Here is a 27,562-nt window from a genome sequence, read left to right on the forward strand (position 1 = left end):
GTTTAAAATCCAAGGAGGCAACAGCTCCCCTGCCTCCTAGGAGACACTTTTGTACCTGCCATCTGCCAGAAAATGGCTGCGAAGCGCCCCAGCCCTCGTTGGGCTCGCCTTCCTATGTCCCTGTTGTCAGCGTTGCAAAAACTCAGAGCATCCTGCCAATTTTTATGGTTTCTGTGAGAGCATCCTGTTGCAGCATGATTATATCAGCTTGGGAGTTTGTTGGTTTTTTTTTTTTTTTTCCCCTTGCCCTCTCCAGTACAGAGCCTTAATTTATGACTATTTCCCCTACACTACCGAAGTACATGGGTAATGGTTTCTGGCTAATGTGCTTTCTGCAAGCTGTCACTCCCAGCTCCATACCTGACGGGACTGCAGACAGATTTCCCAGGACTGCAACAAATTCTCCAAGACAAAGAACAACTTGCAGAAGCCAAGGAGACTTTTTCCACCCTCTTTCCTTTATGCTGCTCGGAAAGCTGCTTCAGGGATGGTGGAAAGAGATGCACACACAGGATGCTGCTTTCTACGTGATCCCTTCACTTACTTGCCTTACTGTCCCACTACACTGGGTTTTACATCAGTGCTCTTTTTGTACAGAAATATTGTTTTATCCAGTAGGATGTGTTTAATTTGATGCGGCTGTCATATGGGAAAAGGTGCATTTCAAGAATCAAGGTTTTCTGCAGCGCCGTCACTTATTTTATGGTCTTCTTGCCATATCTATTTCTTCCCCTCTATTTCCCAAAATCATTAGTAACAACCATTAATCTCTGCCTGTGAGAATGCTCCTCACTTCTCCCCACATCCTGAATTGTTAGCCTCCCTTGGACTTTCTACATTTTAAAAGTCTTTTTCTCCTCCTGTTTTCAAATTAACTGCTTGAAACTGAACAGTGGAGCAAGAAACAAAGCCACATCACTGTTCATGAAAAGGTATTACGTTCCATAATATGATCTCTCGCCTCAGACTTAATCAATTAGAAAGAAGAAAGAAAAAGGTTCCTCCATGTTCAGGTACCGAATGGCCCTCCTAATTGCACACACGCAAAAAGACAGCCTACGCAATACAATACTAGAGCCTCAACAGAGCAGGCATTTGACAAACCCATGCAGATGAATGGAATAAAATTGAGATACTAACCATTAAATGTCAAGTGTTTGAAATCTTTCCCCCTTGTGTAAAGAGCAATATTAATAAATCTTTAAGAGAGGGACCGCGCAGAGCTTATTCACTCTTCTGACCACCGCTGCAAATTGAACAGATGTTTTCATTGAGTTGTCCAACAACGCTGTCTCCAGCTTTTTTTTCCCCCAAGTGGTTACAGTTAATTCAAAAGCCATCAATGTAGGGGAGCAGTTTGACAGGAGGAACCAATTTATTAACTCCCCCTGCCAATCAAGCACATTAAGCCATTCAAAGGCAGAAAGGTACATTAGCACATACCAACAATAAATCGGTTTAAAAGCCAGGAGATGGGGAGGGGATGGATTCATGCGACAACATGGAGGTGACCACCCTGTGTGTCCTGCAGGCTCCGAAATTGCAGAAACTGTGATAAAACAAGCTTCCCAAGAGGCAGCCCTGCCACCCACACAATCAACACAGCCAGGGCAGTGCGTTGCCTGCCAACACCCTGACCCCAAACAGGGAGTGCTCACCAGGATAACAGCAGTTTTCTGCATAGATGCTTCCCGACAGTGGGAGTTTTATTCCACAGTCTCAGCCCCATGGCACATACACACATTTCCAGAACAGCTCTCTTCTACCTGGTTATTTTCAGATAGCAATGTGATGGTTTTCCATAACGAGGGGTGCCTAAGTAAATTTTCACATTTTAATTGCTCAGATGATTTTGACGCAGGTTGGGTTGTTGGTTTTTTTGGTTGGGTTTCTTTGGCTTTTTATGACTACTTTTACACCAGGAAGCAACAATCACAGATTGATGGTGGTGAGGAAATTGTTTAAATTTTTCATTTCTTAAAGACAAAGTAGTACTTCCACAGCAACTACGTTTAAATAAGGTTTTCTGTAGTTCTTTTTTTCTTTTCACAAGGTTAGAAGTCTGAAACCTGTGTAAAAAGAATCATGGAGACTACCACAGGATACCTTTCCCAGCAGCACAGCAAAGTGCCTTGAGTTGTTTCCCCTTCACCCAGCTGTCTTGAGAGCTGGATATGTGCCTCTGCAGCATTTCATTGATAAACTTTGAATTGTGCAAGCGGCTGGATTCCAGCCCAGCTCAAAAACATCTAATCCCAGCACCCTTCACTCAATGCACCTGCGACTTCACTGCAGCCTCAGGCTAAATGGCAAAGCATGCTGAGGCACAGAGTGTGACATGTGATGCTTCATCCCTTTCCTCCAAGGTGGCATGAAGTTGTTGTGTAATGCAAAGGAATCACCTTGCCTCCTCTCTTCTTGTTTTAGCTCCTCAGTCAACAAAATTAGGCAGAGTAGTGGAGCAGATCCAGACTGCAGACATCCCAAATTAAAATGTCTTGTGCAAACATAGAAATAGGAGGTAATGGCGTGTACTCCTCCCACCCCCCTTTTTTTAAGCTCACACAACCCAAATATAACAAGTTCCTGATCTGACAAAATGCACAAGTATGTTTATCACTGTTTGCAACCATAGCTTTTTTCTAAAAGGTCCCACCAATAGACTCAAAGTGAATGCACAGCTCACCTTCCATGCCAAAAATAAAAATTATGAGCGCATGAATATGCAAGTGTTTCCCTACAGTACAGGGAAATACTCTTGGCCCGTAATACATTCCCTTAGAATATTAATACTTCCACAAAGATATACATATATAACCTCCTACTTTGAGAATACATACACACATATACATGCATATATACTTTTCCCCCCACCTTGTGTTTTTTGCTTTACTAAGCTCGACTCACATTGTTATCCCTGCTTTATATCAGGTTTATCACCCATGCTGATGTTTCTAACCAGCCAGAAAAAGGGTCCAATTTAACTGAGCTGGGAAGGTACATACATCCAAGCCTGGACACTCCAGAGTAACAGGAAGCACTCTGTTAAGCACAGCCCAATACACAGCAAGAAGCCAGCACACAAAGATCCTACAGACAGTGCTGCACAGATATTTAATGCTAAAGTCATCTCAGACATAAGAATCACCCCAGACCTCATTATCACAAATGCACATTTTTCTCCATCTCTTTTGAAAGGGCTCAGCCCCCATACAAGGGCTCACACACTCAAACATGAAAGGTGGTGAGATCAAACCTCCAAATGGTTTGATGAGGCAGTAACCAAAAGCAAGGTTACCCTGACATGTTAATTAGTCCACACTGCAAATATACATTCTTCCTTCTCCCTCTCTTTCCCTTCTTAAACATAAGCATTAACATTATTGCCTATTAGCAAAGCAGATATGAAATTTAAGTGATTGATGAAGTGATTAATTTAATGATGCAGGGTTAAGGGTTTGGGTAAGGGAGAACTTTTTTTCCTTAAGTTTCTTGATGTTTGGAATAACTAATTTTCTAGCCTTAAGTTTTCACTAACGATGCTGTACTTTCTACAGCTCAACAAGTAATTTCATCAATGGGCCTTCTAATGACAAACGACAGAAAAGGGGCTTGAGTTATGAGAGCTGAAATCCTCTTAAAATACTCCTCAAACACTGCTATTCATTAGGGCCGTTACTACACTTAGAAACAAGGCTTCTCCTTTACAGAGCACTCAAGAAGCCTGGAAATTCAGTTTTAAACAGTAAGTAGCCATTGGATGATAACAGTACTTTCAATTAATACTAGAAGACTAAGGTGATGTTCCTACAGTCTCTGTCTCTAAAGGAGAATATTCACACCCACTCTCAGCGATGCCCATAATGAAGCTTGCAAAGCAGGTTTCCTATTCAAAAATATCTCAATCTCTCTCACAGTCAGAGACTAGCATATTCCTCTGAAATTATCTTTTGTAAAAGGCCAAATCAATTCTGCTAGCTGCACACACACACACGCACCCCGCTGAGGTGATGGACATGTATATGCTCATACTATCAGCCCAAAGGGGCACATTTGTTCCAGCCTTCTCATGGAAAACAGGCAGTACGCACCTGCTGCAACACCAGCCACAAAGCTGCTCGGTGCAAAGGCCATTGAAAATGGCTAGGCTTTGCACGCCTGCCATGGAAGCACAGCGTTTTTGCTGATGGCATCAAATTCTGTCCAGTTGAGTTTTAAAAGCAGAAAAAGCAATGTTTTCCCAGACCCTACCAAAGGTAGCAAAGTACTTCTGGCCCTGGGAAGATAAGTTGTTCCCTTCACCCTGGCTGCAGGGAGGGCAGTAACGCATGGCTGGAGCTGGTGAAGCACAGCAACCTTGGATGGAGCGTCTCTAAAGGGAAGGTAGGTGGTACCTTCAATTAGACCAAACAGAGGCTATTCCCCACAAATTCAGCCAAGTATTCAGCTGCAGGCAGGAAGTTCCCATACTCTTTAACAGATATTTCTTACAAACAGGTAGGCTTTCCCAAGCTCTCCATCCACTCTACTATTAGAACCACATTTCCCAAAAACATCTTCCAACAAGCCAGTCTACCTTGTATCATTCACAAAGGCTCTTGCACTAGTTCGGCGTCCCAGTGCATCCTGTGCTACCTTGCTGCTTTTAAGGAGTTAACCTCAAGCTTTAAAGCCATCCTCAGTGCTCTTCCGGGCCACACCTCCTTGGCACCCAATTAGCACCTCGTTAACAGCCCGCAGTGCTTTCTGGTCTTGCCACTGTGACTTTTAACCCCGTGGTGCACATGCACAGAGATTAAATTACTTTTCTCTTTTTAGCTTTAGTATTTAAGCAAGAGGGACAAAACAGCATATGCTAGAGCAGCCTCCCCTCCCCAGCAATAGTTGTACGCCCCTGCAAGTGAGGGGAGAGGCCAGCAGACACCGAAAGGAAAAGGGTCCTGTTGCTGCACTGTGCTCTGATGCCCACAGTCCCCCCTTCAAAATTGTCCCCAGCAGATGGCCCACAAGCCTCATGCTTGGATATCTGGCCCAGATAGCTCTGAAACAGTTTTATCAGTCCAGAAGTATGCAGAGATCAGAGAGCCAGCACTATTTTATTCCTTCCAGTGATACATTAGGTAAGTGCCACCCCAAAGGAGCTCAGCCACAGCAGTGGCCAGCAGATGCCTACAGCTGTGGAATCAAACGAGCAGGCAGGGTTTAGCTGAGACAGCCCGTGCTTAATCACACACAGATAACCATATCTTCAGCAACAGCTTGAATGGCCCTGCACCCCCAGGGACCTTACCCGGGTGCCAACGCATCTGGCTGCCCACGACCAGAGCACTGCAGTGAAAGGCTGTGGTGGAAGAGATGATTGCTTTGGAAACTACAGATACAGCATGCAGAAGATGGCAGCCTTCCCTGCCTAGAGAAGAAAAGCCTTCTAGCTTTCTTATCGCCTAGGATGCAAAATCAAGTCAAGTCACCCACAAATATCAGAGGGGCATGCTGCCTCAGATCCACGTGCAGTTACTAGCAAGCACCCTGCCACTGCCTGCTAAATACCAAGCTCCTCTTCCAGTCTTCTTGTGAAGTAATATTCCGTCCCAGAAGGCCCTGAAAAGCAAAAGGTGACACACACCAACCTAATTAATTACCACCAGCCAAAGTACACCTACACTGCAGCAGTACTCCACTGTCCCAGGCCCCTCTTAGGCTGCAACAACTTGGGGGGACAGTAAGAGCCACAACTCCATGGGAAATGTCCACTACAGCTCATTTTGGTGACATAGGTCCCAAAGGGCAAGGTTCAGCTCTGCCCCTCAGAACTTGCTGGAGACATATCCATATGTTTCAAAGCCCATTGGCTGGTGTAGGTTTCCCTGGTGGAGGGGCACGGGGGGAAATCAGCTTTCCTCTCAAATTCTTTCTGTCACCTTCTACAAGTGGAGGAGGTGGTCTGCTTAATGTAGCCTGCTTTGGAAGGGCTCCAGCTTGCCCTGGGAAAGTGTAATCCAAGTTCCCCACTGCAGAAAGTCAAACCACACCATCAGAAATTTGTCAGAGAGCAAAGCTCTCCAATTCAATACCAAGAGCCAGACGGCAATCTTCAAACATCCAACAGCACAGCCAAGTGCCCAAGCAAGACTGTTTCCATGTGCGCACACTCTGGCAGAATTTGTGACTCTGTCAACGCCACCAAGAGATTTGGGAGTCTCCAGCAATCATCCTCTCTTCTACTGTATTTAACCAAAATTCCCGCATCAGCATTTGGAAGTCATCATCTGCAAGTCCCCAAACAGGCTTTTTTGTAAGCTCACAAAGGCATGCTCCCTTGCCGCCCCCTGTTCCCAAAGCACGAGCTACTTATGGTGTATTTACCAGCTCAGCAAAAGCTACATATAACAAAAGGGGGCAGAAGAAAACCGTAAAATTCCCTGTCAGTCATCCACATTGCTTTCTGAGCACAGTGAACCCAAAGAATGGAGAGCACAGCCCATTCCTCCTGGGAGAGGCATAGAGCTGAAGAGAAAGGCAGCTTTCAGCAGAAAACACAGCCCTATACATTGCACACACGCTCTTATGATTTCAACCTACCCTCTGCCCCCTGTCGTGTGCATGTCCCCACCTCCTTGCAGGCACCGAGCTCAGCATCCCCCTGACCACCCATCCCTCCACATCATGGTGGCACTGAGCTGGTGAGTCAGGGAGCACACAAGGCCTGTAAGCCCAAAACCCCTGCACCCAGCCACACTCCAAGTGCTGAGCCAGCATCAGCACCAGCATCAACAGCCTTGACCGCAGGACTTGCTGAGCTAGAGGTTCTCCTTAGCCCTACATTGGCATGGGTTAACAAGCAGGAGAAGATGCTGAGGCAGTCAACTTTGGGGAGACCCAGGGCTGAGAATCCCACGAGGCACTGGAGGCATCCTGGTGATGCTCACAGGAGAGCATCATAGCAAGCTGGTGAGGCAGAGAGCTGAGCAGCTCAGCTGCATGCTCTCCTGCCCAGAAATAACTAGAGGAATCAAATAGCAGGCAGACTTGGAAGAAGCCCCTGGAAAGCCCAGCCTCGCCACCTGCTAGGTGCCTCCCAGGCACCTTTCCCAGTTTCACCAGCATCTTCTCACACTCACGTTGCCCAGGGGGTGGTCAAGACTTGCAACTACATCCTGGTGGGTTTCCCTTCCAAATTTAATCCCCTCTTGTAGCGTTAAGCAGGGCATGCAGGACCAAGATCTGATGGTTAGGATGGATGCATTGTCCCCAGCCCACACAGGTAACTATGCCCCTGACATGCAATAGCAAAGCCAAGTGCATGTTATCAGCTCTAGCGCAATGAGTGTTTCCCACTCTTTTAAGACAACATTATTCCAGTGATGCTACAACTTATCACTAGGATGAAGGGAAAGTAGAATTGCACTCGTCTAAATGCCCTCTTTTGTCATGCATTTTGTAAGGTGTTGAGGCATGAAAACTTTCAGAGAAACTGGGTGAATCCAAGCTAGGTGGTTATCAGGCTAGTTACAAATCCGACATGATGGATCATCTTCATTTTCCCATTCATGTCCTGCAAACAGCAAATCCATTTGCTGGGCAATTAGACTCCAGTCATTACATTATGGTAAAAAGACATTCCTTTTGCAGCACAGGGAACCCCAATCAAGAGAAACCCAGAGCACTGCCTGCACATCCCCACCTGCAGCAATGCCACCTCCCCAGCACACCAGTGAGCAGTTTGCCAGAGACCTCAAGCAACTTGCCTGGTATCAATATCCATGTCACTCTCCCTTACCCACAGCCCTCAAAGGTTTGGGATTAAATGAAATGGCCCTTGGAATGATTTTGCTAAAGGCAGTGAGCAGCACAACAAAGACAGACAGACCTTCTCCTGCAAACTCTTCTTATAAGGGCTGTTAACCAGCCAGTACTCCAGCTTTTGGAGTAAAACACACAGTGAGCTGGCTACTGGCAGCCGATATGGGCTCTCCAGGTTCCCCATCTCTCCCATGCCACCACAGCCCAACCAGTCATTACCCCTCCTCCTCTTCTCCAAGCATCTCCCCCTTCCTGCAATTTCTTTCAGGGCCCCTTCAATTGCTTCTGCCTTCCTCAAGCTCACATCTCCTATTCCCTTTGTGTGTGTGCACGTGTGTGTGTGTGTTTCCATTACTTCTGGGTGAAATAACTGACTAGAGGGTCAGTCCACCTGAAAATTGCTCTCCCCAGACCTAAATGAAACAGATGGGCATTGATGATGTTTTGGGAGAAATTAATCAGCCTGGACCAGCGGCAGCGCCAGCAGCTCCCTTGGCCCAATCTCTACTAATGAATTCCGAGCTCTCTGTCTTAATGGCTCCTGACAAGACTAATTTACTCTTGTAAGTGATTAGAGGGGGAATGATCTCTTAATTGTTGCTTAAGATCCCTGTCAGCATGGCAAGCAGCAAGCAGGGACTGCTGGGTTTGGTGCTAGGTGAGGCTGCCCCCCCAGGGATGCCTTAGTGAGGGGAGGACAGGGCTGCACAGGGGTGTTCACTCAATGCCATGGTGCTGGGCACTTTTAACAGACCTCCAAAAAGGAGATGCTAGGGTTGTTTTCCCCTAGGAAAGAGGCACCACATATTGTTCTGCTACTTACACCCCAGCCAGAATATAAGAAAGGTGTTCCCAGATAATTTTTTTTTTTAATTAATAAGCCTAACTCAGAAGGCATCTACCAACAGCAGAAAACACAGTAACACTGTTTTCCGACATTTTCAAGGCTGACATTTCCCTCTGGCGCATTTGGAAACAAAATCCCAGGGTGCCAATATTCTTAAGAGTGAATTTCATTTCTGTACAGTGTAATACAAAGTTTAAAAAAATAAAATTCAACTCCCAAAGTAATTCCAAGAACAATTTTACTCGCACAATATCTCACTGGAAAGCAGACTGTCAGAAATCTTCCCCCATTTTCTGTCAAAATAGGAGTTCAGTCCAATTCCCATAAGGTATTTCAAGCTCAAGTACTTCAAGAACCACGTACTCGGTAAGGAAACATTTCCATTAAGCTGCTTCCAGCCAGCTCTCACTCCTGCTCTTGCACAGCTGCTTTCTTCCCTGGGACTTGTCCAGGACACATCCAGCACTAAGTGTGTTTGCAGGGACACTGGCAATTAAGGTGCAGGGGACATACTGAGAACAAAGCAAAGAAACCAGGTGTGAAGTAACCTGTAAGGAAGGGGTGGGCTTTGAAAGACCATGAAAAAATAACATGGATGGAAGCCATGGGGAGGATGGAATTAGAAAAAAATTACGGTGAAGTCAGGTCCTTCCTTTCCTTACGTTGTTTGCAGCTTGCCTTCTGCTGCGAGTAAAGGCACCCAAGCAGCAGTGTTCAGTGTTCTTGCACATTGCAAATAAACCTGAACATCACTGGAATACCAAATTCCCCAGGCAGACTGCTGCAGCTCCAGCAAGCCTTCTCCTGGGCAAGCATCTTTGCGCAGAGCTCACCTACCACCCAGAAGCTTCCACACCATATATCTGAAACTCACTAGCAAGACTCCACATCCTGCCTACTTGCTCAGACAGTGTAGGCTGCAAAAGGTGCAACTGAGGGGTCCCTGAAGAGACAGCTGGAAGCTCTGGTTGAACTGAGCAATCACTAGAGGAAACCTCTTCGGAGGTTTCCAACCCTTGAAAGTTCCAATGATAACTTAGGTAAGACAAGACCTCTTTTTTAAAGAGGTTGCTGTTCAGGCTGCATAGTTGAAGGGGACATAGATGTGAGAAAGGGCCACCATAGCCTCCATTCCAGCCACCCTCTGCTCCCAATCGATTCCTCCCACATTAAAAGCCAGTCACGCCCTGATTGAAGACCGCAAGTTTAATGGACTGAGAGCCTGGAAAGAAGCCGAGAATGACCGGGTCGATTTCTGCATTTGCTAAAAACCGATCCCTAGCTAAATAAAGTAATGTACATCTGTCAATCAAAAGAAAAGCATTTCTTTAAAGCTCTTCCATCAGAGGGTTGGCAGCAGCAGACCCCCATACCCATGAGCACACCCCACTTACCCACGGGTGTATCCTCGTTGATCAGCAGGTAGGTGTCAAAGAAGTAGTTTATGAAGTATGGCAGCCGATTGCCCCAACCTGGGAAGAGGACAAAAGCAAGGCATTATTTTCTTGGCATGTCATGCACGGGTCAGCATGGCTGGGAGAGGCTCAGGGCACAGGAAGATATACATGCCGCTTGGCATCATGATGTTGAGGAGTAACCCTGAGATGGGAGCTACCAGGACAGAAAGTATCATGTGGTCCCCTGTAGAAGCTAGCTGGGGAGCCGCTTCCCTCTGCGAGCCTTTGGTTTTTTAGTATTTCTTTTGCAGGGTGGAAGCAGAGGGGAAGGGGGAAGCCAACAGCTCAGGGACCAGGAACATCAATTATTGTTTTAGCGCATGATTAATACCTTTGCTTCATTCCCACGGTTGAGAGCCTTTCGCCTTGTCAGCCATCCCTGCATAACCCAGTGTGCCTCTCATCACCCAATCACCTTTCCCTCTAATTACCTCCTTTCACCTTTAATAACCAGGCTCACTTCTTTCTACTTCCTCTTTCACAGAGCTGGAAACCCATGAGCCTGCCCCTGGACCGCAGCACCCTCCACCTAAGCCTCATTAGGTAACAGAGTTAAGTGCAGAGCACATAGGAGAATGACAACTGCAGCCTGAACTGGGGAAAAAAATCAACCAGGAAAGATTTACCATTTGAGGGATGGAGGAAAAAGAGTGGTGGGAGAGATACACAACGATTTTCCAAAAAGGTTTGGTGTTGAGCAGGCTGTGTCTGAAGAATGGGTTTTCCTTGGTACACAGTCGGAGCTGGCCAAGCCTGCAGGCTTTAAGAAATACGGTTCAGTTGCCAGGCATCAAAACCAGGCCTGTGCATGGGGAAGCAGAGTTTTGAACTGGTCTGGCCAAAATAGTTGATGCCCATTGATGGGGAGTCCCAGGAGGGGGAGAGGGAGGACTGGGGTCCCAAGCACAGCCCCTCGCAAGGAGACTGTCTGGAAGCAATGGGGCAGCACTTCCCTGCTGTGACCCCTCGTAACTGCCTTTGATGTGAGCGGATCCAAAACCCAAAATTATGCAAGTATAAAAAAAAATTGCCAGCAAAGTGGCAGGGTGACACCCCCTCACAAACCCCCACCACAGCAGTAGCAAATCCAGCCAGGCTCTTGTCAACACAGCCATTACAGAGCAACACCTCCATCCTTACCCCAGCTGTGCCACAACAGCAGACATCGCTTCAGGCAAAGGCATAGCAAACCCCAGATGAGATCAGGTGTCTAGGTTTCCCCGTTGATGACACTACAGTTTGCCACCACCCTCATGCCCTGCTCTTCAGAATCTCACCTTAAGAAGCAAGAATTAGACCAAGTTTCAGAATCCTTTTTGCCTGCCCAAGCTCTCAACAGAGGGACATGCTTCTGAGACCTTTTGAGCATAGGTCCCACCTGTGCTCCAACACAAATCTGCTCCTCAAAAACCCAAGGAAACACCCTTGGGGGGAACATGGGCACAGAATGGGGGTGCAGCCTGGGCTCCTCCCAGGCTCCCTCCGTAGTAAGATGGGTATTTTCATAACTGCCCTCTTTCTCAAGGCACCAGGTCTGTTAAACACCTTGAGAAGTGGGAAAGCACTAGAGGCAGTGCTCTTGCAAAGGCACATTTAAATCTCAGCCTCTGGAGTTAAGTAGCTGGAAAGAAAATGAGAAGGACCCCAACAAAATGGGTTATTTAGAGCTAATGGCATCTCTGGAGGCTTTGAGGCACACTCGTAGCTGACTGCCGTGCCAGGGCCAGCAGGCTTTGAAGGGGGCAGATGAGGCTAAAACATACCAAGCAGCCTTACTGCAGGGAACTCACTTCTGCAAACCCCTCTATTTCAAAATACATTTGTTAGTGTCAACAGTATAGTAAAAATAAGTTGTATCTTCCAAATCCAGCAGCTGCATCAGGTGCTGGGAGGCATTCAAACTACCAGTCTGCGAGCACAGAGAAGCTATGTGTTAAGAGAGGAACGCAACTGGCACCTGAGAGCTGGGGAAAGCTGAACAAGGGTCTAGAGGCAAAACTCTGCTTTGGGCTGCAAATCTCAGGATAAAGAGCAAGGCTGTCACCATACTACCAGACTGTCAGCATTCAGAAGGGCAGTGCACGATGGGAGGGGATGGAGAGAAAGCATCTGAATGATACAAAAATGTAGGTCAAAAGATACAAGCTATGACAAATGGAAATCATCCTCTTAAACCCATCATTTCCACCATACACTTTATTCCTCCTTCGGATGCTACCAACAGGCTCCAAAGGATCATGATCAATGTTGTTACAATGTGCTGGGTGACTTTTTTCCACATTATTCCTGTAAAACCTGCTCCCACTTTGCCCTTCAGAGTCAGTACTCGCACCTTGACCACTGCTGATCCAACAGCATGGTAATCATGGACCCATTCTTCTGGTTAGCATCCCTCAGTCCCTCCTAACCAAGAAATGATGAAGGTCTTTGCTCATCTCCAGTGACTGCAGTAGCTGGGTAGAAGCGGGCAGACTCCACTGTCATGCCAGAGCTAAACCCTCTTCCAAACACACCAAGCCCATTTAGCCTGCACTGCTGCATTTACCCTAGCTAATTGCTTCTCCAGGAGCTTTGCAAGCTGTCTGGGAAGAGGAGTTCCATCACCTGCAGTCCCAAAAGCATACGGCAGTGTGTCCACACATTTCTCCCAATTCCAGGCTCAAGCATTGTGCCAGCACTTGCTTATCAAGGGCAGGCACTCCTCAGGGAGATGACAACCAAGCCCTGGGCAGGGCAGGATTTAGGATACACTGCTGATCTGCAAGCTTCCAAATCCCCATTTCCCTGCACTGCCTCCCTAAGGCTTTGCAGCTTGCTATCACCTACCCACTGTGTCCAGCTAGGCACCCAGAGCAGGGCCATGCACACACCAGGTATGAGTGCTGTGACCAGCTACACAGGAGAGATGAAGGAGCAAGTCCCCAGCCAGGCAAGCAAAACCCACCATCCCAGTGTACTCCAATGGGATGTACTGGACCAGTCACATAAGCAGTGCCCCTGGGAGGGTGAGGTGGGGGCAAATTTTAGGAGGCTCAGACTGGGGCAAAGGACTTATTGGGTTGTCTTCTTTATTTATATTTCCCCTTCCAGAGGAGTGGCAGGGCAGTTAACTAGTGAGGCTATACTTGATCCAATACGACACCCGGGGGAGATTGACTGCACTTGTCAGTCACAGCTAATGTCATCCCTCAACTGCTTAATCAGGCTGCCAATCTGGGCAAGTCATCATGAGGCTTTAGTAGGGGAAAAAACCTGCCTTTATTCCAAAGGGCACAGTGCTATCAAATGGACGCATGCTTGCTATTGTTTATCAGCAAGTGCCACAGAACCACACATCCCCCGGCCTCCCTCTCCCCCACAGGCACCCAGGGGCTTTAGCCCATTCGTGTAACAAACCCAATTTTCACGGGGCTTTGCTATACATTTGCAGTGCTTATGCATCCTGCGATACGCCAAAGCCCGGTGTGAGAGGCACATTTTCTACACCAGAAAGCAGCTGTCCCACAAGCTTTCACCCAGCAGCTGGGTTGGACCCCCCGGCCCACTGTCAGAAGCCCATGTGCCCCGTGATAACCAAGAGCATCATGCTGAAAAGGCAGACCCTGGCAATGGGGGGAAAGCTGACCATGGAGGCTCTGCCTGCCCAGAGCCCTGCCCTTCCCTCCAGCCAGAATTAGAATAGAGATTTAGCAGCTCGGAGAGGACTTTTTTCCCCACACAACATATATTAAAGCTCAGTTCAGGTAATAATTTTGCTGCTGAAAGCACAGGGAGAACCCTGGCACTAATACCTCTGCTGAAGAGCTAACAAGCTTCTGGTTTCCATCCTTGCCTTTTATCTGTTCCCGCTAATTTCCTTTAGGTTTTATTGACACAAAATGACCTATGAACATGTCTACTGCTAGGTCCACCACCAGACTTTGTGAACCCACATCTAGAAGTTGTCAAGGACTTCCCACTGAGATGCACTGGGACCATCCAGCCCCACCAGTGCATCCTCCTCCTCCAAGCCTCTTTCCAGTCCCACCCTATCTCTCCCAGGAAGGGCCACCTGGTGCTACGTGTGTCCTTTTACTGACTGCAAGAAAAGTGGCTGCATGGGAGCACAATATGCAGGCGCCTAGGCCCACACGTGATAGAGATGGGTGATCTGCTTACCGATAGCAGCCATATCTCCCCTTGACCACAGCAATGCTGCTCTAACTTCATCAGGAGACCACAAACACATCAAATAGTACCCTTGTACCTTGCAAACATGAAACCCAAGCAGGGAGAGAAGGGGAGAGAAAAGCACAGCACTGGACAGACTGTAAGATGACTTACCCAGAGAGACCAGCTCCAGGAAGAAGAGGAGAAGCAGAAAGTTGCTGGCAGCAGAGTGACGCTTCATGGTTCCTGACAAAGAAGAAAGGCAGTGTCAAGTCCAGTGCTTTATGGATATTACCTTGTCTCCCCAAAGAAGGCTTGGGGATGTAGTCCTGCCCCAGCTTGCATCTTAGTGTTCCAGCACCACAGGAGGACACTCAGGACATCAACATTTTGTCAATGCTTGGCTTTTATATCGGGCAGTTCACCCAGGAGTGCCGCCACCACCACTTTCTTAGTTCATACAGCCCCAACCACCCTCTTGGCAGGTGTCAAATTGAAACCAGGATTAACCTGGTGTAGGGGATATGCTTTTTTATTTTCCACTTTCCAAAGCGTATTTGCTCATCTTATGCAAGGGGATAAGCCACAGTGGCCCTCGCAGTCAGGACTGGAGCAGAAGCAGCCCCAGCTGAGACAAGCTGCTCAAGCACCAGGTGAGATGTTGTGGGTAATGAAGAGCTGCTGCAACCCAGGAGCAAGACAGCAGTAAGCCATCAGCGCTGGGATTTAAGATGTGTTGGCAGAGCTACATGGGAAGCTTGACCCAGAATCACTGAAGAGGCACCAGGATTTCAGAGCACAAAGAAGAGCCCCTCAAACCACCCAGGCAGCTGCAAAACAGGCACTGGAAGCAGACAGGCTTGCAAATGTGCCTGCATCCCACTCTGCCTCTCAAATTTCCTTGGCTTCATATTCAGTACAGTACATGACTCTTCATGGCAAGGCAGCAGAACAAAACAGTAACAGGGAGCTGCTTAGCACGGCTGCATCCTCACATGGTTTTCAGACTATTAAATACAAAGCTCTTCCGGAATCAACCCCACAAAACCCCAAAGTCATGCTTTACAAGGAAACTCGTGCATGTGATATTTTAAAACACTCCACCCCAGAGGCAAGTATAAATCGTGTATGTTACACACGGTACATAAACATAACAGAAACCTCCAGGCGGCTCACACGGAGTCTGAAGCAGACAGCACATCTAAGCTACCTGTCTCTGAAGCTCTCCATATTTCTACAGGTGCTGTGAAAGGTGTGGGGCCCAGGAACGTTTTCCTACCAGCTCAGCACATTCCATGCAGCAGCAGACCCAGGGACGCAAAAGGCAGAGAGCATACATAACAGGCAGCCTTTTGGGCAACAAACACTGAGATGAACCCATAGTTGAATGCATAAGCAGCTCCCGCCTGAGATCAAATGCTGACCTGAGCCATGAGGGCTGAAATGACATCTTCCATCCACCAATCTAAGCAGAGACTTGTTACACCTGTGACTGGTCATATACACAGCAAATTTTGGTTCACCCAGCACTCGCAACACTTGAAGAACAGCTCACTAAAGCAACAGACCTGAATAAGCTACTGTGATATCTGTGATTCCCACTTGGGGAGCACCCAAACAGACAACTCCTTCACAAACCCAGGGTGCCACCTTCACCCACCATCACTCTCCATTAACACCAAAAGCAGCAGCTCAGCCCTTTACAGCATCCTGCTCTGTACACACTAAAGGCAATGACAGCTCACAGAGGCACCCCAAAGCTGGCACTGTGCTGGGCACAGGATGCGGCTCTGACCCCAGGTAAGGGTGGAGGAGTTCATACCCCACTGCCACCCTAAAAGATGCATGGGCATGCCACGGGGTGCTCCTTGCGTCTGCAGGGGAGCCTGCATCCCAGCAGGAATGAGTGGATGCTCCTAAAGTTGCTTCAAAGCAATAGCTACACATATTTTCACTGATAGGTGTGTTAGAGAAGTCAGTTCATAACAACTCTGTTACCATATCAAGGGCCCTGAATTCTAATTTCTTCAGCTGTTTTGCCACAAGAGAGTCTCTGGGGAGAAAAGGTCTGCACCTAGGCAATAAAAATGGTGCTGTGGTCTTCTTTGTGCATCGTCAGGAAATTCAGCACAAGCCTGAGAAGACTTCTGGGATCAGCACTGCTTAACTTTTAGGTGTATCATGCCAATCTCCCCAGAAAACACAGACAGGGCAGGAGAGTTCAATCCTCCACCTCCCAACAAGTTTCTGACTTCTGAGCATATAGTATCAGCAGAGCATCCAAAAACCCAGTTTCTAAACTAAAATTACCTCTTCCCCAGGTGCCAGGCATCCTATCAGGCCCTTTAAATCTTTAGATTTGGCCAAAAGCAGAATAGACTCTTCGAATGACAAAAACCACCAAACTTCTCAGTTTTCCTCTGCTTTAACAGGTTTCGGGGAGGAAAAAAAAAAAAAATCTCAGACATAGACAACGCCACTCTTTCAGGCCCCTGTATGCCCCCAGGCCAGCATCAAGCCCAGGCTGCAGAGGCAAAGCTCACTGTGCTGCTGCCAGAAAGGATGTGATGGAGATAAGCAAGGCACCCCAAGCCCATGCTCTTCCTGTCTTCTGCTGTGCCAAAATGCCATCGAGGAAAACATTAACTTTCTTCTAAACCAGCACCACTCTCAGCCCAAGTGAGCAGAAACATTATTTTCCAGATACACAGACCATGTTTAAAAAGCAACAGGGCAGTGGAAAAACAATTTACGTGATGTAGAAATAAAGGCAGTTGACAGATCCTGTTTCGAGTGTCATGATAAATCTAAATATTGTATATTCCAAGTCAGTCACTTCATTATGTAAGTAATTGCCTGAAATGTCATTTTGATTTTGTCTGTCTTCATTAATATTGCAGCTCTTCACTGGTTCTCTGAGATGGTTCGCTCGAATATTGCATATTTAGGAATGGGATTGAGAAATCTCCAGGGAGAACTTAAAAATTGTGACTAAGAGCACATTAAATTGTACCTTCTGCCTGAAAGAGGCTCTTTGTAGGAAACATTCAGTGCAGTTTCCAGCATAATAATGTCTCTGGGCAAGTCATCTCTGGGAACTTAACTGTTGTCTCCTGGCTGCAAAAGCACTAATGTTAAACCAGAGATTTCCCAGTCCACTGGCAACCGCTCCCCAAGGCACGGGAAGCAGCAGACAGAACTGCATTAAATGGTGATGGATGGGAACTGGAGGAGCCTCTACTGCTGAAACACTGCTCTGCAAAGAAGTCCAGGGCTTGAAAGTCTAGGAACAAGCCCAGGCCAAGCAGAGGTTTTTCAGCCCACTTGCCCCAGGCTGCACAAGCCTGGGAGGCGGCTTTTTAGCTGCTTAAACAACATCGCTGCATCCCTAAATGTGGCAAAGATCCCACCTGTTTGGCTATGCAGACAGAGCATGCTCCAGTCCTTGGCACACATTAATCCAAGTGAAGTTGGCAGCGAGGCTCCAAGAGCCTTCTAGCATATCACCTCTGCAAAATATTGGAGTAGAGATGCTCCTGCTTCTCGATCCCAGGCCACATATTGCTCTTGGGGTGCTTAAGCACTGGCTTCCAGGCTTTGCACCTGTATTGGTTATTTTTAAATGCACTGTTGGGGCACTTGCATATGAGAATGGCTTGCATGCACACAAAACACACTTAATTGCCTCCATCAGAGCAACAGCAGTGGGTTCTGTGGCGGCTGTGTCTTGCTGGCAGAGATGCCCTCACATCTGAGCTGCTGCTGGCATCTTTAATCACTCCACAAACCCCTGGCCCCTCTCCCCGACCTGGTCTTCCCTTCCCCAAACAGCACCACGACACTTCCACCTCAGAATTTATAGTGTCAGCCTCTCTTTGCTCTGCACTGTTCCAGGAACATAAAGAAGAAATGAAAGTGTAAATCAAGGTATCTCCCAAATGGCTTCCATGTGAGGAAACTACACTCCTTTCCAAAAAGACCCTTCTTCAGTGATGCAGCACAAACTATGTCTCCAAAAAAGAAGGAAGCCCATCAACCAGCACTGCCCACCCACAGCACTTGCTCTTTCATAGGTAGGGTGGAAGGCCAGGAGATGCTGCCAGGATCCCACCATGCCTGTGGCATCCAGCCAGCAGCTGGAAGACTCCTCTCCCCACAGCACACCATCCATGCCCTCTCTCCCTCCTCAGCTTCCTCCGTCACATTGGCCACCTCAGAAGAGCCAGCAGGAGGATGCTCCAACAAGGGCCATCACCAAATGTGCATCATAAAAACCACCTCCATAATCCTCTTTAGCAGAGCACATCATGTGGCACCAACCCTCACGCCAAAACTCAGCAGGTTGCAGAGGCACAGTGGCTTCCACTTTCCCAGCCCTCTGCTCCTCAAATGGAAGCACCACTAGAAATTCACCTTTTCTTCTTATTATTGCTTCTTGGCCAGGTCTTTACAATAAGTAGAATTCAAAAGGAAAAAAGTAAAAGTTAATTTTTTTTTCCTTCACATATCGGCATGAGCTATACACAAATCATAATTCCTAAAAGTAACAAATTGCAGAACAGGGTAATCAGAAGTAAATTGATATTGATAAATAAGCTTTTCTTCCATGCGGTAGGTGGTTTATTTTAATCTAATGAGTTTTATATTTTCTGAGCTTTCAGATTCCATGATGAAGAGCCGTCCGCGCTAGAATTACAAAGCACTTTGAAATATTGTAATTTTATGGCTCATTTTGTCAGGACTCTTGAAAATGAGATTTGTTCCCAGTGAAAAAATTTGCCCTTTTTTTTTTCTTCTACTCCCCACAGCGAAGGAAAAAAATTTCCTTGTTAAATAAATACAGGCCAGTGTATTTTTATGCAGAGGCGGGTGGATGGATGCACACAGAACAGAGGGCAAAGGGGCACAGCCACTGGCGCTGCCGCAACCCACTTAAGCCCTGAGACACTGCTTGCAGGAGAGAGAGAGATGCTCTCTCCCTTCTTCACCCCAAAAGCAAAGCTGAGGTTGGAGACACAGGTGTTTTCTCCCCACCCAGCCCATGTGATACCCACAAAGCCAACAGCAAGTCCGATTTGCTCTGTGCCGTGCTCCCAGCTAGCACCAATCAGTGATATTTAAACCTTTCTTCTAGGAAGGAAAAAGCTAGTTGTTACTTGCTAACAACAAGTAACACCAAAGTCTCCCACATTTCCAGCAGTTTACTCCCTTTTCAAACCAAGGACTGGAGTGAAAACATCTTGTTTGGGGTTGTGAGAGGTTTGCTTTCCCATAGGGAACAAGCATTAACTGCAAGATGACATTAACGCGTTGCTTAACCAGAAGTCTGAGACCAGAGGAAAATGTCACGTTTGAACTTCTCAGTCCATGCAGGAAAACTTTGTCTGGATTGGAAGTGAAATTGGTTTTCCAAGTCATTGCAACTGCCATAAAATAATCCTTGATAACTGCTCAGCTCTGCATTAGCAACATGCAAACCCTCCACCGCAACTGCGGTATCCCCAAGGAAAGTCATTTAGTGCTACAAGTACAACCATCCAATTCACTTCTTAATTCATGCAATATTAAAATAACACCCTGGGAGCCTCAGGAAGGGGGACCCTCATTCTCTGATGCAGCAGTCACTGCCCCCCATCCCTCCATGGTGAAGGCAGCATCTTTCTTAGGTAAGTGGAAGAGAAGATGGCTTGGGTTTTTTGGGGGTATTTTTCTTATTTGTTTTAGGGTTTGGGGGAGAGGGTTAGAGTGTGGCAGCACTGGCTCTACTGAGTCTCCAGCACTGGTTGCTACGACGCCTATGGTGACTGGCAACCATTTTCCTGTCACAAAACCTCACTTAAACTGGAACGACAGCTTCTAAATTAGGAGGCAGACTGGGATAGGGTATGGAGAACAAGCCAGCAGGTTCCCAGCTCTGCTGGTCCCCAGGCTGCACCAGCACAGAACCCAGCATATGGAGGCAACGCAGCAAAGCTGGAGAGCAGGTGATACTAATGTGCGATGAAGACGTGGAAAAGCAGCCAACAGCAATGGAGCTTAGCTTATTGGAAAAAAAAAGATAAGGGGGAAGAGGGGTGACAATTACTACTTTAGGAGGTGGTAGAAAGCTGAACTCGGTGAAATGACATGCACGGTCTGGTCCCACAAGACAGGACTCTCTCTCTAGCCTCTTAAACAGCAACGGACAAAGCGGCAAATGTAAAGATGCTAAAGGTCTGACCCAAAGCCTGCTGGTGAAGGGGAGGCCAGGTGTTTTCTTCTTGTGCCCTGCCTGGAAGAAGGAGGTCTTGCCTGCTGACCAAACCAGGCAGCAGTCTGGCTGGACTTCCAAGCACCACCACCAAAACAACGCAGAAGTGTCCAACATCCTCAGGCTCTGACACGTTTCTGAGCGAGTCTATAACACTGCCATGCAGTCTATTGCTTACATATCCTACGGTACTCCTGCCTATGCTGCTTCAGATGCACGCATGCAACTTCTGTTTGGTTTGGGATTTTTAAAGGGGGGAAAAAAAGGGAGGAAAGAACATTTGTGAAGTAGAAGAAGAAAAAAAAGTGTTAATCTAAATATTGCCCACTGCATTTACAGAATAACAAACACATTTAGCAGACATGCAGTGGATGATGACAGCTCAAGCCCCCTGGCTCAGGTTGGCCCCTGCAGCACAGGAGCAAAGCCAGGGTCTTGGCAGGGCTGTGCACTTGGGGTGACAGGGAGGGACTGGCATGGCACCTCCCTCCTTGTCACACTCAGGTGCAGCTTTGGATGTGAACATCACCTTTTTGCTGCAGCAGGAGGAAGCATGCTATAAGCCTCACTTGTGTGAACAATGCAATAAAAAAAGTCAGCATCAACTTCAAGAGTAAGCCATCAGCCACACAACCAGGAGCTCTTGACAATCAGTAACCAAACTACATTACAAACCCCTGCCAAAGAAGATGGGTTAAATAACTTCATCTTCCTTGACAAACACTCATCACAGCAGGCACCACTCCAAGCCCCATCAGCACAAGACCCAGGTACATGGGATCATCCTGTCTCTATGCCTCTAAGCTCCAGGCTGGATGTTTGCATCACTAAAAAGAAGCAACAAGACTATTTGTTCAGTCCTCTAGTAACTCAAACTGCAGGCTGGAAAGGTAGATCTTAAAAAGAGAGAGAAATGGGGGTGCTTGGGGTGGGGGGAAGACACAAAACACATCCCAAGCAAAACTAAAAAACCATCCTCACACCGAGCGACCTGAGCTGCAAAAGCTCTCAGGCCATTTCTTGCCTCATCCAAATCAAGAGAAAGTGTCCTTGCTGCTTTTGCACAAAGCTCACTTAACTTTCAGTGAGAGGCACTTTACCTGCTCAGATGTCTTCAAGGCCCACTGGCTGTTCGAGCTAATAAAAGCAAGGCTTTGCCTGATGGAATAACACCGTGGGCACGCTGTGGCTAATCACTCACGAGCTGAAATTTTATGAGGGGGGAGAAACAAAGTGGGAAAGACAGCAGAGGGAAAGGAAGATGGGGATACTTAGGAGGAACACACCTACCCCCCTCACCCCAAATCACTCAATCCCAAACAGCAGCCCCTGAGAGCAGGGTGTCAAGCTCTAAGACAACGGCTATCAGCACAGATGAAGTTATTTGGATTAATGACAGTAGTTCATTACTCATCACAGGCTAGTTCACGCTTGCCCTTCTAGGACCCCAGCTGTGGCTGAGGACCCTCTAAGGTGTCCAGTCCTTCTCCTATGTGCCCTTTTCAAAGCTGCAGAAGCCTGAGCACCAGCATACCCCCTTATTCCCATCAGGATTTTACCCCCAGTGACTTTGTCCCCAGGATACTCCAAGCAGGACATCTTTCTCCCCTGGAAAGCAGCTGTTACATCAAATGCACAATCATTGCAAAGCAAGTCAGGCTAAGGACAGAAGAAAGCCTCAGCGCAACATTGGCTCTGGCAGAGGCTGGGGAGGTGGCAACATTACAGCCCGCCCGCCCCCCCCCCCCCCCAACCAGATCAGAGTTTCCATTGCAAGACACACCCTGCCAGGTCCTTAGCCCTGGGGCATGAGTTTAAGCAGATGTTCCTTCCAGGTTGTCTAGCAGAGAGAGAGCATGTGCCGGGATGGCCCCTCTGATCATTTATGGAGCACACCACTGTCAGCAAGCACCCACTGTAGCCACGTGCTAACATCCTCACGGACTGAAAGCCACCAGGCTTCATGACCAAAGATTTCCTGCTCGCTTTGACCAAAGCTTTGAGCTCAGCATGCTGCATGGCACAGGCCATGCATAAATGTTATTCTAGCCCCTGCTATAGGGTTTTGGTTATTACCCAACTACAGGCAAGATCCAGGACATCTGCAAGATTTGGGCAAGTCTTAACCACTGGAATTCCACATTTCGGCTACAGAACCTGCCTGCTGAAATAGGGTCCAATAGCAACTCAAGCATGAAGGCATAAATTTTCATGTCTGTAGGTTTTGAGCCATAAAAATCTCAAAGTAACCCTCATCCTCCTATAACATTAGAAGTCTTATTGGAGGAAGCAAGACACTGTAGTGGAAAAAAATACAGAAGTTTGCATTTGGGGTGCAGTTTGAACTACTGATGCTCACAAAGCAAACCTCCAGCTAAATTAATCAGGCTATTGCCACCCTAATGAGATTTTACACTGTAACAAGAGGCCACAGGCCTGCCCCTCATCAAGCCAACCTCATATCCTAAAGCTCCTTAAATTCAAAAATAATCTGTTCTCAAGATGATCTGCATAGAACATCCAAGAAACTTCATAAATTAAATCCTTTTTAAGATGTCCTTACCACCCCTGGAATGCGCTCCAAAGTGGAGCAGTGCCTTGCAGTGCCTTTTTTCTTTGTATACCTCCATCAGGTCAGCAGAGAAGCTACCGTACCATGGACATTATTCTGGAGATTATTGCATCTGAGCACCAGAAACCATTTCTGGTGCTACCTCCTGCTATATTCAGGTGATGCCACTGGAAGGGACATGCAGTCTCTTCGCACATGGGCTGGGTACCCTTCCCAAGCCCAGCTACAGCAAATAGCCATGCTGTGCAGCTCCCACCTCTTGCAAACATTGTTTCTCCCACTTATCAGTAAAAAATAAAAAAAAAAAAAAAAAAAAAAAAAGAAAAAAGAGGAGAACATCAGTTTTTACAGTTTACCATAAAGGGTGCATTCTATGATTTGGACTTAAAACAAAACATTGTATTTTCATATCACAATCTTGACTTGGTGCTACAAAACCTGCAGTTTGCCTTCTGAAACAAGAGATCTTTGTGATGGGGAGGGAGGGAAGCGGAGAACGAAAGTGGAATTGCAAGAGGGTTTCATCTCCTCCTTCCCCAGGACAGGGGAGAAAGAGAGATAATGGTAAAACTCCCTCTCTCGAAACACCCATCTGGATTTTGGCAAATGCAAGTTTCCCATGGGAATAGCTTATCCTTCTCCCTCCCCCCTGAAAAAAAGATCATGCACCAGCTCTATCATGCACCAACGCATCTCAGGCTGCCATAGCATGTGCCAGGAAGACCCTGGGAAGAAGCCAGGTTTGTTGCATGCAGCCCCACCACAGGAGGCACCAAGAAGCGGCAGCTCTGCCAGCCCTCCTGACCCCCTCGACATCTGTCATGCCCAGCGAATCTGCCACCAGACAGGGCTTTTCCCCCAGCACAGGGGGGAAAACCCAACCAAACAACAATGGGAAAACATGCACCAGCATGGAAAACTTCCCATTCCACCATCACTACCCCCAGAAAACACTGGCAGATAAGAGAGGAAAGGCAGCTTGGGAAAACAACAGCGGTTGGCAAGAGGATGCTAGCAGCACCCCTGGGCATTGCTGGCACGGGACTGGTGTTGGATTTGCCCTTCCCATGCAGGTACCTGTGGGAGAGTCCTGGGCTGCACCCCCGTCTCAGCCAGCTCCACTATTCACCCACAGACAAGCAGCACATTATCCCGTCCTTCCACATCCTTTTATGTGGTCAAATAACTACCCCAGCTCCGCTTTTCCTGCTAGCCCTTTTTTTTTAAATTATTATTTTCTAAAGAACTGTTGCCTTTTCTATCAACAGCCTTATTAGTTCCTTTTTCTTCTTCATTAGGTCTTTACTACCAACATGACAGATTTTGTATTTTCCCAATTAATTGCCAGTAACAAAGCCCCACACGTATATTTCTAATTGCAAGCAGCATGGGCTATTATTTACCTTTATGAAGCATCCAAAAAATTGTTGATCAGAACAAAGGGACTGGTGCCAGATAGATCAAACCAAAGGGGAAGAGCTATCCCTGCCACAAAGACATTGCAGCCGAGATACCCCTAACAAACCCTAAACTGCGAGTTAAAAGGATGGGTAATGCAATTTGGCTGGCTGGCTTTAATGGGGACCAGACTCTTGAAGTTTGAGCATTTTCTTTAAATAAAGGCTCCGGCAACGACTCCCAGCAGTTCAAAGCTAAAGATGCCTGGCCAATGCCAAGTTGGATGTGCGCGGGGGGCGACATTTGAAGTGGTCAGGAAAGCATTTATTTAAAGAAAAGAGGATTCCAGGTTTCGGGAGATATTAAGGAAAAGAGGAGCAAGCAAAGAAACGCGTGAGCAGTCTCAAAGTGTTTTCTCGAGAAATAAAAAGAAACCTTTCAGGACAAGTGTGTCATTTTGAAAAGCTGTTTTCCCGTTTAATGCTTTTGAGGGGATTAAGCCTCCCCCACCTCCTTCACTTCCACGCTGTCCCGCCCGGCCGGGACCGGACCCGCATCCCTCTCCCCGCGCCTCCAGAGAAGTTCAGCCGTGGCTCGCCCGAGAAAACTTTGCAGCTTCCCACCGCCTCCTCCTTCCACTCCTAACTCAAAATTAGAGCCGAGGATGGGTTCGGGAATGGGAAGGTGCAGGACAACTCTTACTCTTTCGAGGGCAGGACAGCAGGCACCAACACACAGTATTGTTTTTATTTTTGCTAAAGGGGAGAAAGGTTGGGCTTCCCGTCTCCTGCCATTGAAGCCACCGCTCTGAACGACACCCCCCACAACCCTCCCCAAAAAAATCGTCATAATAATAATAACGATGGCAGCGCTCACCCCAAAGTTGTCCCCTCGGTGGAAGCAAATAAAGGAGCTTTGGGAAGGAGAACGGCGAGTAAAGCCGCCCCCCGGGGAAGGGGAGAAGATGCCAGCGGCTCCACGCATCCTCCGCGCAACCCCCCTAAAGAAATAAACGCGGAATAAAGAAAACTCTCGGGGCATTACCTGTGGCGGCGGTCTCGGTGCCCGATGTCAGCGGCGGTCCCCCATACCCCCCCCGGGGCTGCCGGCCCCCGCCGCCCTACCAGCCGAGTGAGCCGCCGCGGGAGGAGGAGGAGGAAGGGGTGGGGAAGGAGCCCGAGCGGCGGCTGACGCGGGCGGCGCAGCGCCCCTTGCCCAGGTAACGGGTATTTCAGCGCCGGCTCCGCTGAGCGCCTCCGGGGACTCCCGGTCCCCAGATCCCGGGATCACCCCCGGGCTGGCGGGGGGCACTCCCGAGGCAGCGCTTGGTTGCCTCTTCAAATACAACTTCAGCCCGAGGCAGGCACCGGCCATATGAAGTTTAACTCAGCCTCATGGGTTTTAATGTTTTTTGTTGTTGTTATTAGTATAATCATGATTTTTCTGACCTTCGTGCATGAGCAGCTGGCAGGCCCGGGGAGCACGTAAATCATACATGAGCAGGAAGATGATCCGGGCAGCACACTGGTCTCAGCACCGCAGGTGCAAGCATGCTAAGAGAGCCCCATGGCAGTTTTTCCTGCCTAGTGCCTCTCCCTTGGGCACTTGGTGTCTACAGACACAGCGTTGTATTTGCCATGCCACTGATGCACGTTTCCACCTTATCCTTCACATTCTTACCACCAGACCCCTCCAACCGCAGGTCCTCACAGTTTTCCAAAGCCCAGCAGGACAATGCAGAGCAAATGCTTGCCTCCAGTCCAAGTTCTCCCTACAAGCAGCCTTAGGGAAGGCAGCCAAATCCCACCACTTCATCCCAGTTCTTGCCTTTTTGGAAACAACAAAGCCATAGTAAGCAGCCTGCAGTGGTACCAGTCCTTACACCTAAGGGGTGATGCAGCCCCAAAAGCAGCATTCTACATCCCTCAACCACAGGAGGACCAAGGCTTTCAGTCCTTCCCTGCTGCATACACATACACAAGTGTCCCACCACTTGTGGCTTGGAGGAGCTTTACCTTCCTACCAGACCCTATCACAAGCAGCCTTAATTAAAACACTTAAACAAGTACAGATCATGCTGCTAAAGCCCCTCCTGGAGCCCTGCCTGGAAAAGTCAGGAGCCTTCCCATCCACTCACCTATGCATCTCTCCTCCTGGAACAGTAGCAGGCAAATGCCTCTGCAAGAGTAGGAGGAGATGATTAAGCCCTTGTCTTTCTAGAGCAGCTTCTGCTAATTATGCAATTACCCCAACTCCTGAGCTGATTGATTTGAACTGGGCAAAGGTCTGCTCCTGGTGCTCACACCTTTATCCTGGAGAAGGGGGTTCTGCAGTGGCCACCCAGCTGCAGGGATTCCCCCAGGATGAGGGATCCTCTCCCCGTGCTGGGCAGGGACCTCCCCCAAACCTGATTAAGCTGCAGGCAGGAGCTGGGCCTGATACTACATCCCAGAGTCAGCCCTAGCACATCTGCAGCTGCTTTGGGGTTAAAAACAAAAGTCCCTGAGAAACAGCTGAGTGTGATGAGCTGTTTGCAGTTAACAAAGGAGCTGGCAAGTAATTTCCTTGCATCACACCTGGGTTGTATAGGGTTTGCCAAGGATTTGTCCTCAGTACCTGAGCTTGTCCTAAAGTTGCAGGTCACAAGGAGGGCAAATGGTGCAGGTATAACCAGTGCGGGGCTCCGAGCATCCTGCTAAGCTAAGCCTGCGCAGGTCCATGTGGTTTATCTGTCCTGGGCTCTTCATCAGCACAAGGCAGCATGTATGCAGCCAGGATACCTGTGCAGTGCAGATCCCAGCCGTGTCCACAAAGTCAGGGAACTAATTAGGAGAAGAAACAACAAGAGGGGTAGAGACCAAAGCAAAACCATATGTTAAGCAACTTGAAGCCACATTTCAGGCCTCGTTGTCATCTGTAGCCGCTCTGACTTTGCACAAGTGATATCCCAACAACTGATGATAAATTCAGCTCAGTGTTTCTACTTAAATAGAAGCACAGCTCTCCTCTGCTTAATCACTGCCTGGTTTCTATGCCTGAGCTTCACGCCACAGCTTTCAGCGTGCAGGCTGGGTAGCTGACTTCCA

The 27,562-nt window shown here is 47.9% G+C and overlaps 1 protein-coding gene across 6 annotated transcripts in view; it reads right to left on the minus strand.

The window, feature by feature from the left end:
* The window catches only part of CDH23 (cadherin related 23), a 213,802-nt gene extending 188,212 nt beyond the window's left edge, over nt 1-25,590 (minus strand). For all 6 annotated transcript variants that reach the window (XM_030488583.1, XM_030488582.1, XM_030488590.1 and 3 more), the window contains exons 1-3: nt 25,521-25,590; nt 14,431-14,502; nt 10,045-10,122 (exon numbers count right to left, since the gene is read on the minus strand). In XM_030488583.1, the coding sequence (XP_030344443.1) occupies nt 10,045-10,122; nt 14,431-14,497 (145 nt within the window). In that variant the 5' untranslated portion in view covers nt 14,498-14,502; nt 25,521-25,590. The remainder of the gene's footprint in view (nt 1-10,044; nt 10,123-14,430; nt 14,503-25,520) is intronic.
* Between the last annotated feature and the right edge of the window lie 1,972 nt (nt 25,591-27,562).

The sequence above is a fragment of the Strigops habroptila genome, chromosome 5 (genome assembly GCF_004027225.2).
Source record: "Strigops habroptila isolate Jane chromosome 5, bStrHab1.2.pri, whole genome shotgun sequence".
Taxonomy (NCBI): domain Eukaryota; kingdom Metazoa; phylum Chordata; class Aves; order Psittaciformes; family Psittacidae; genus Strigops; species Strigops habroptila.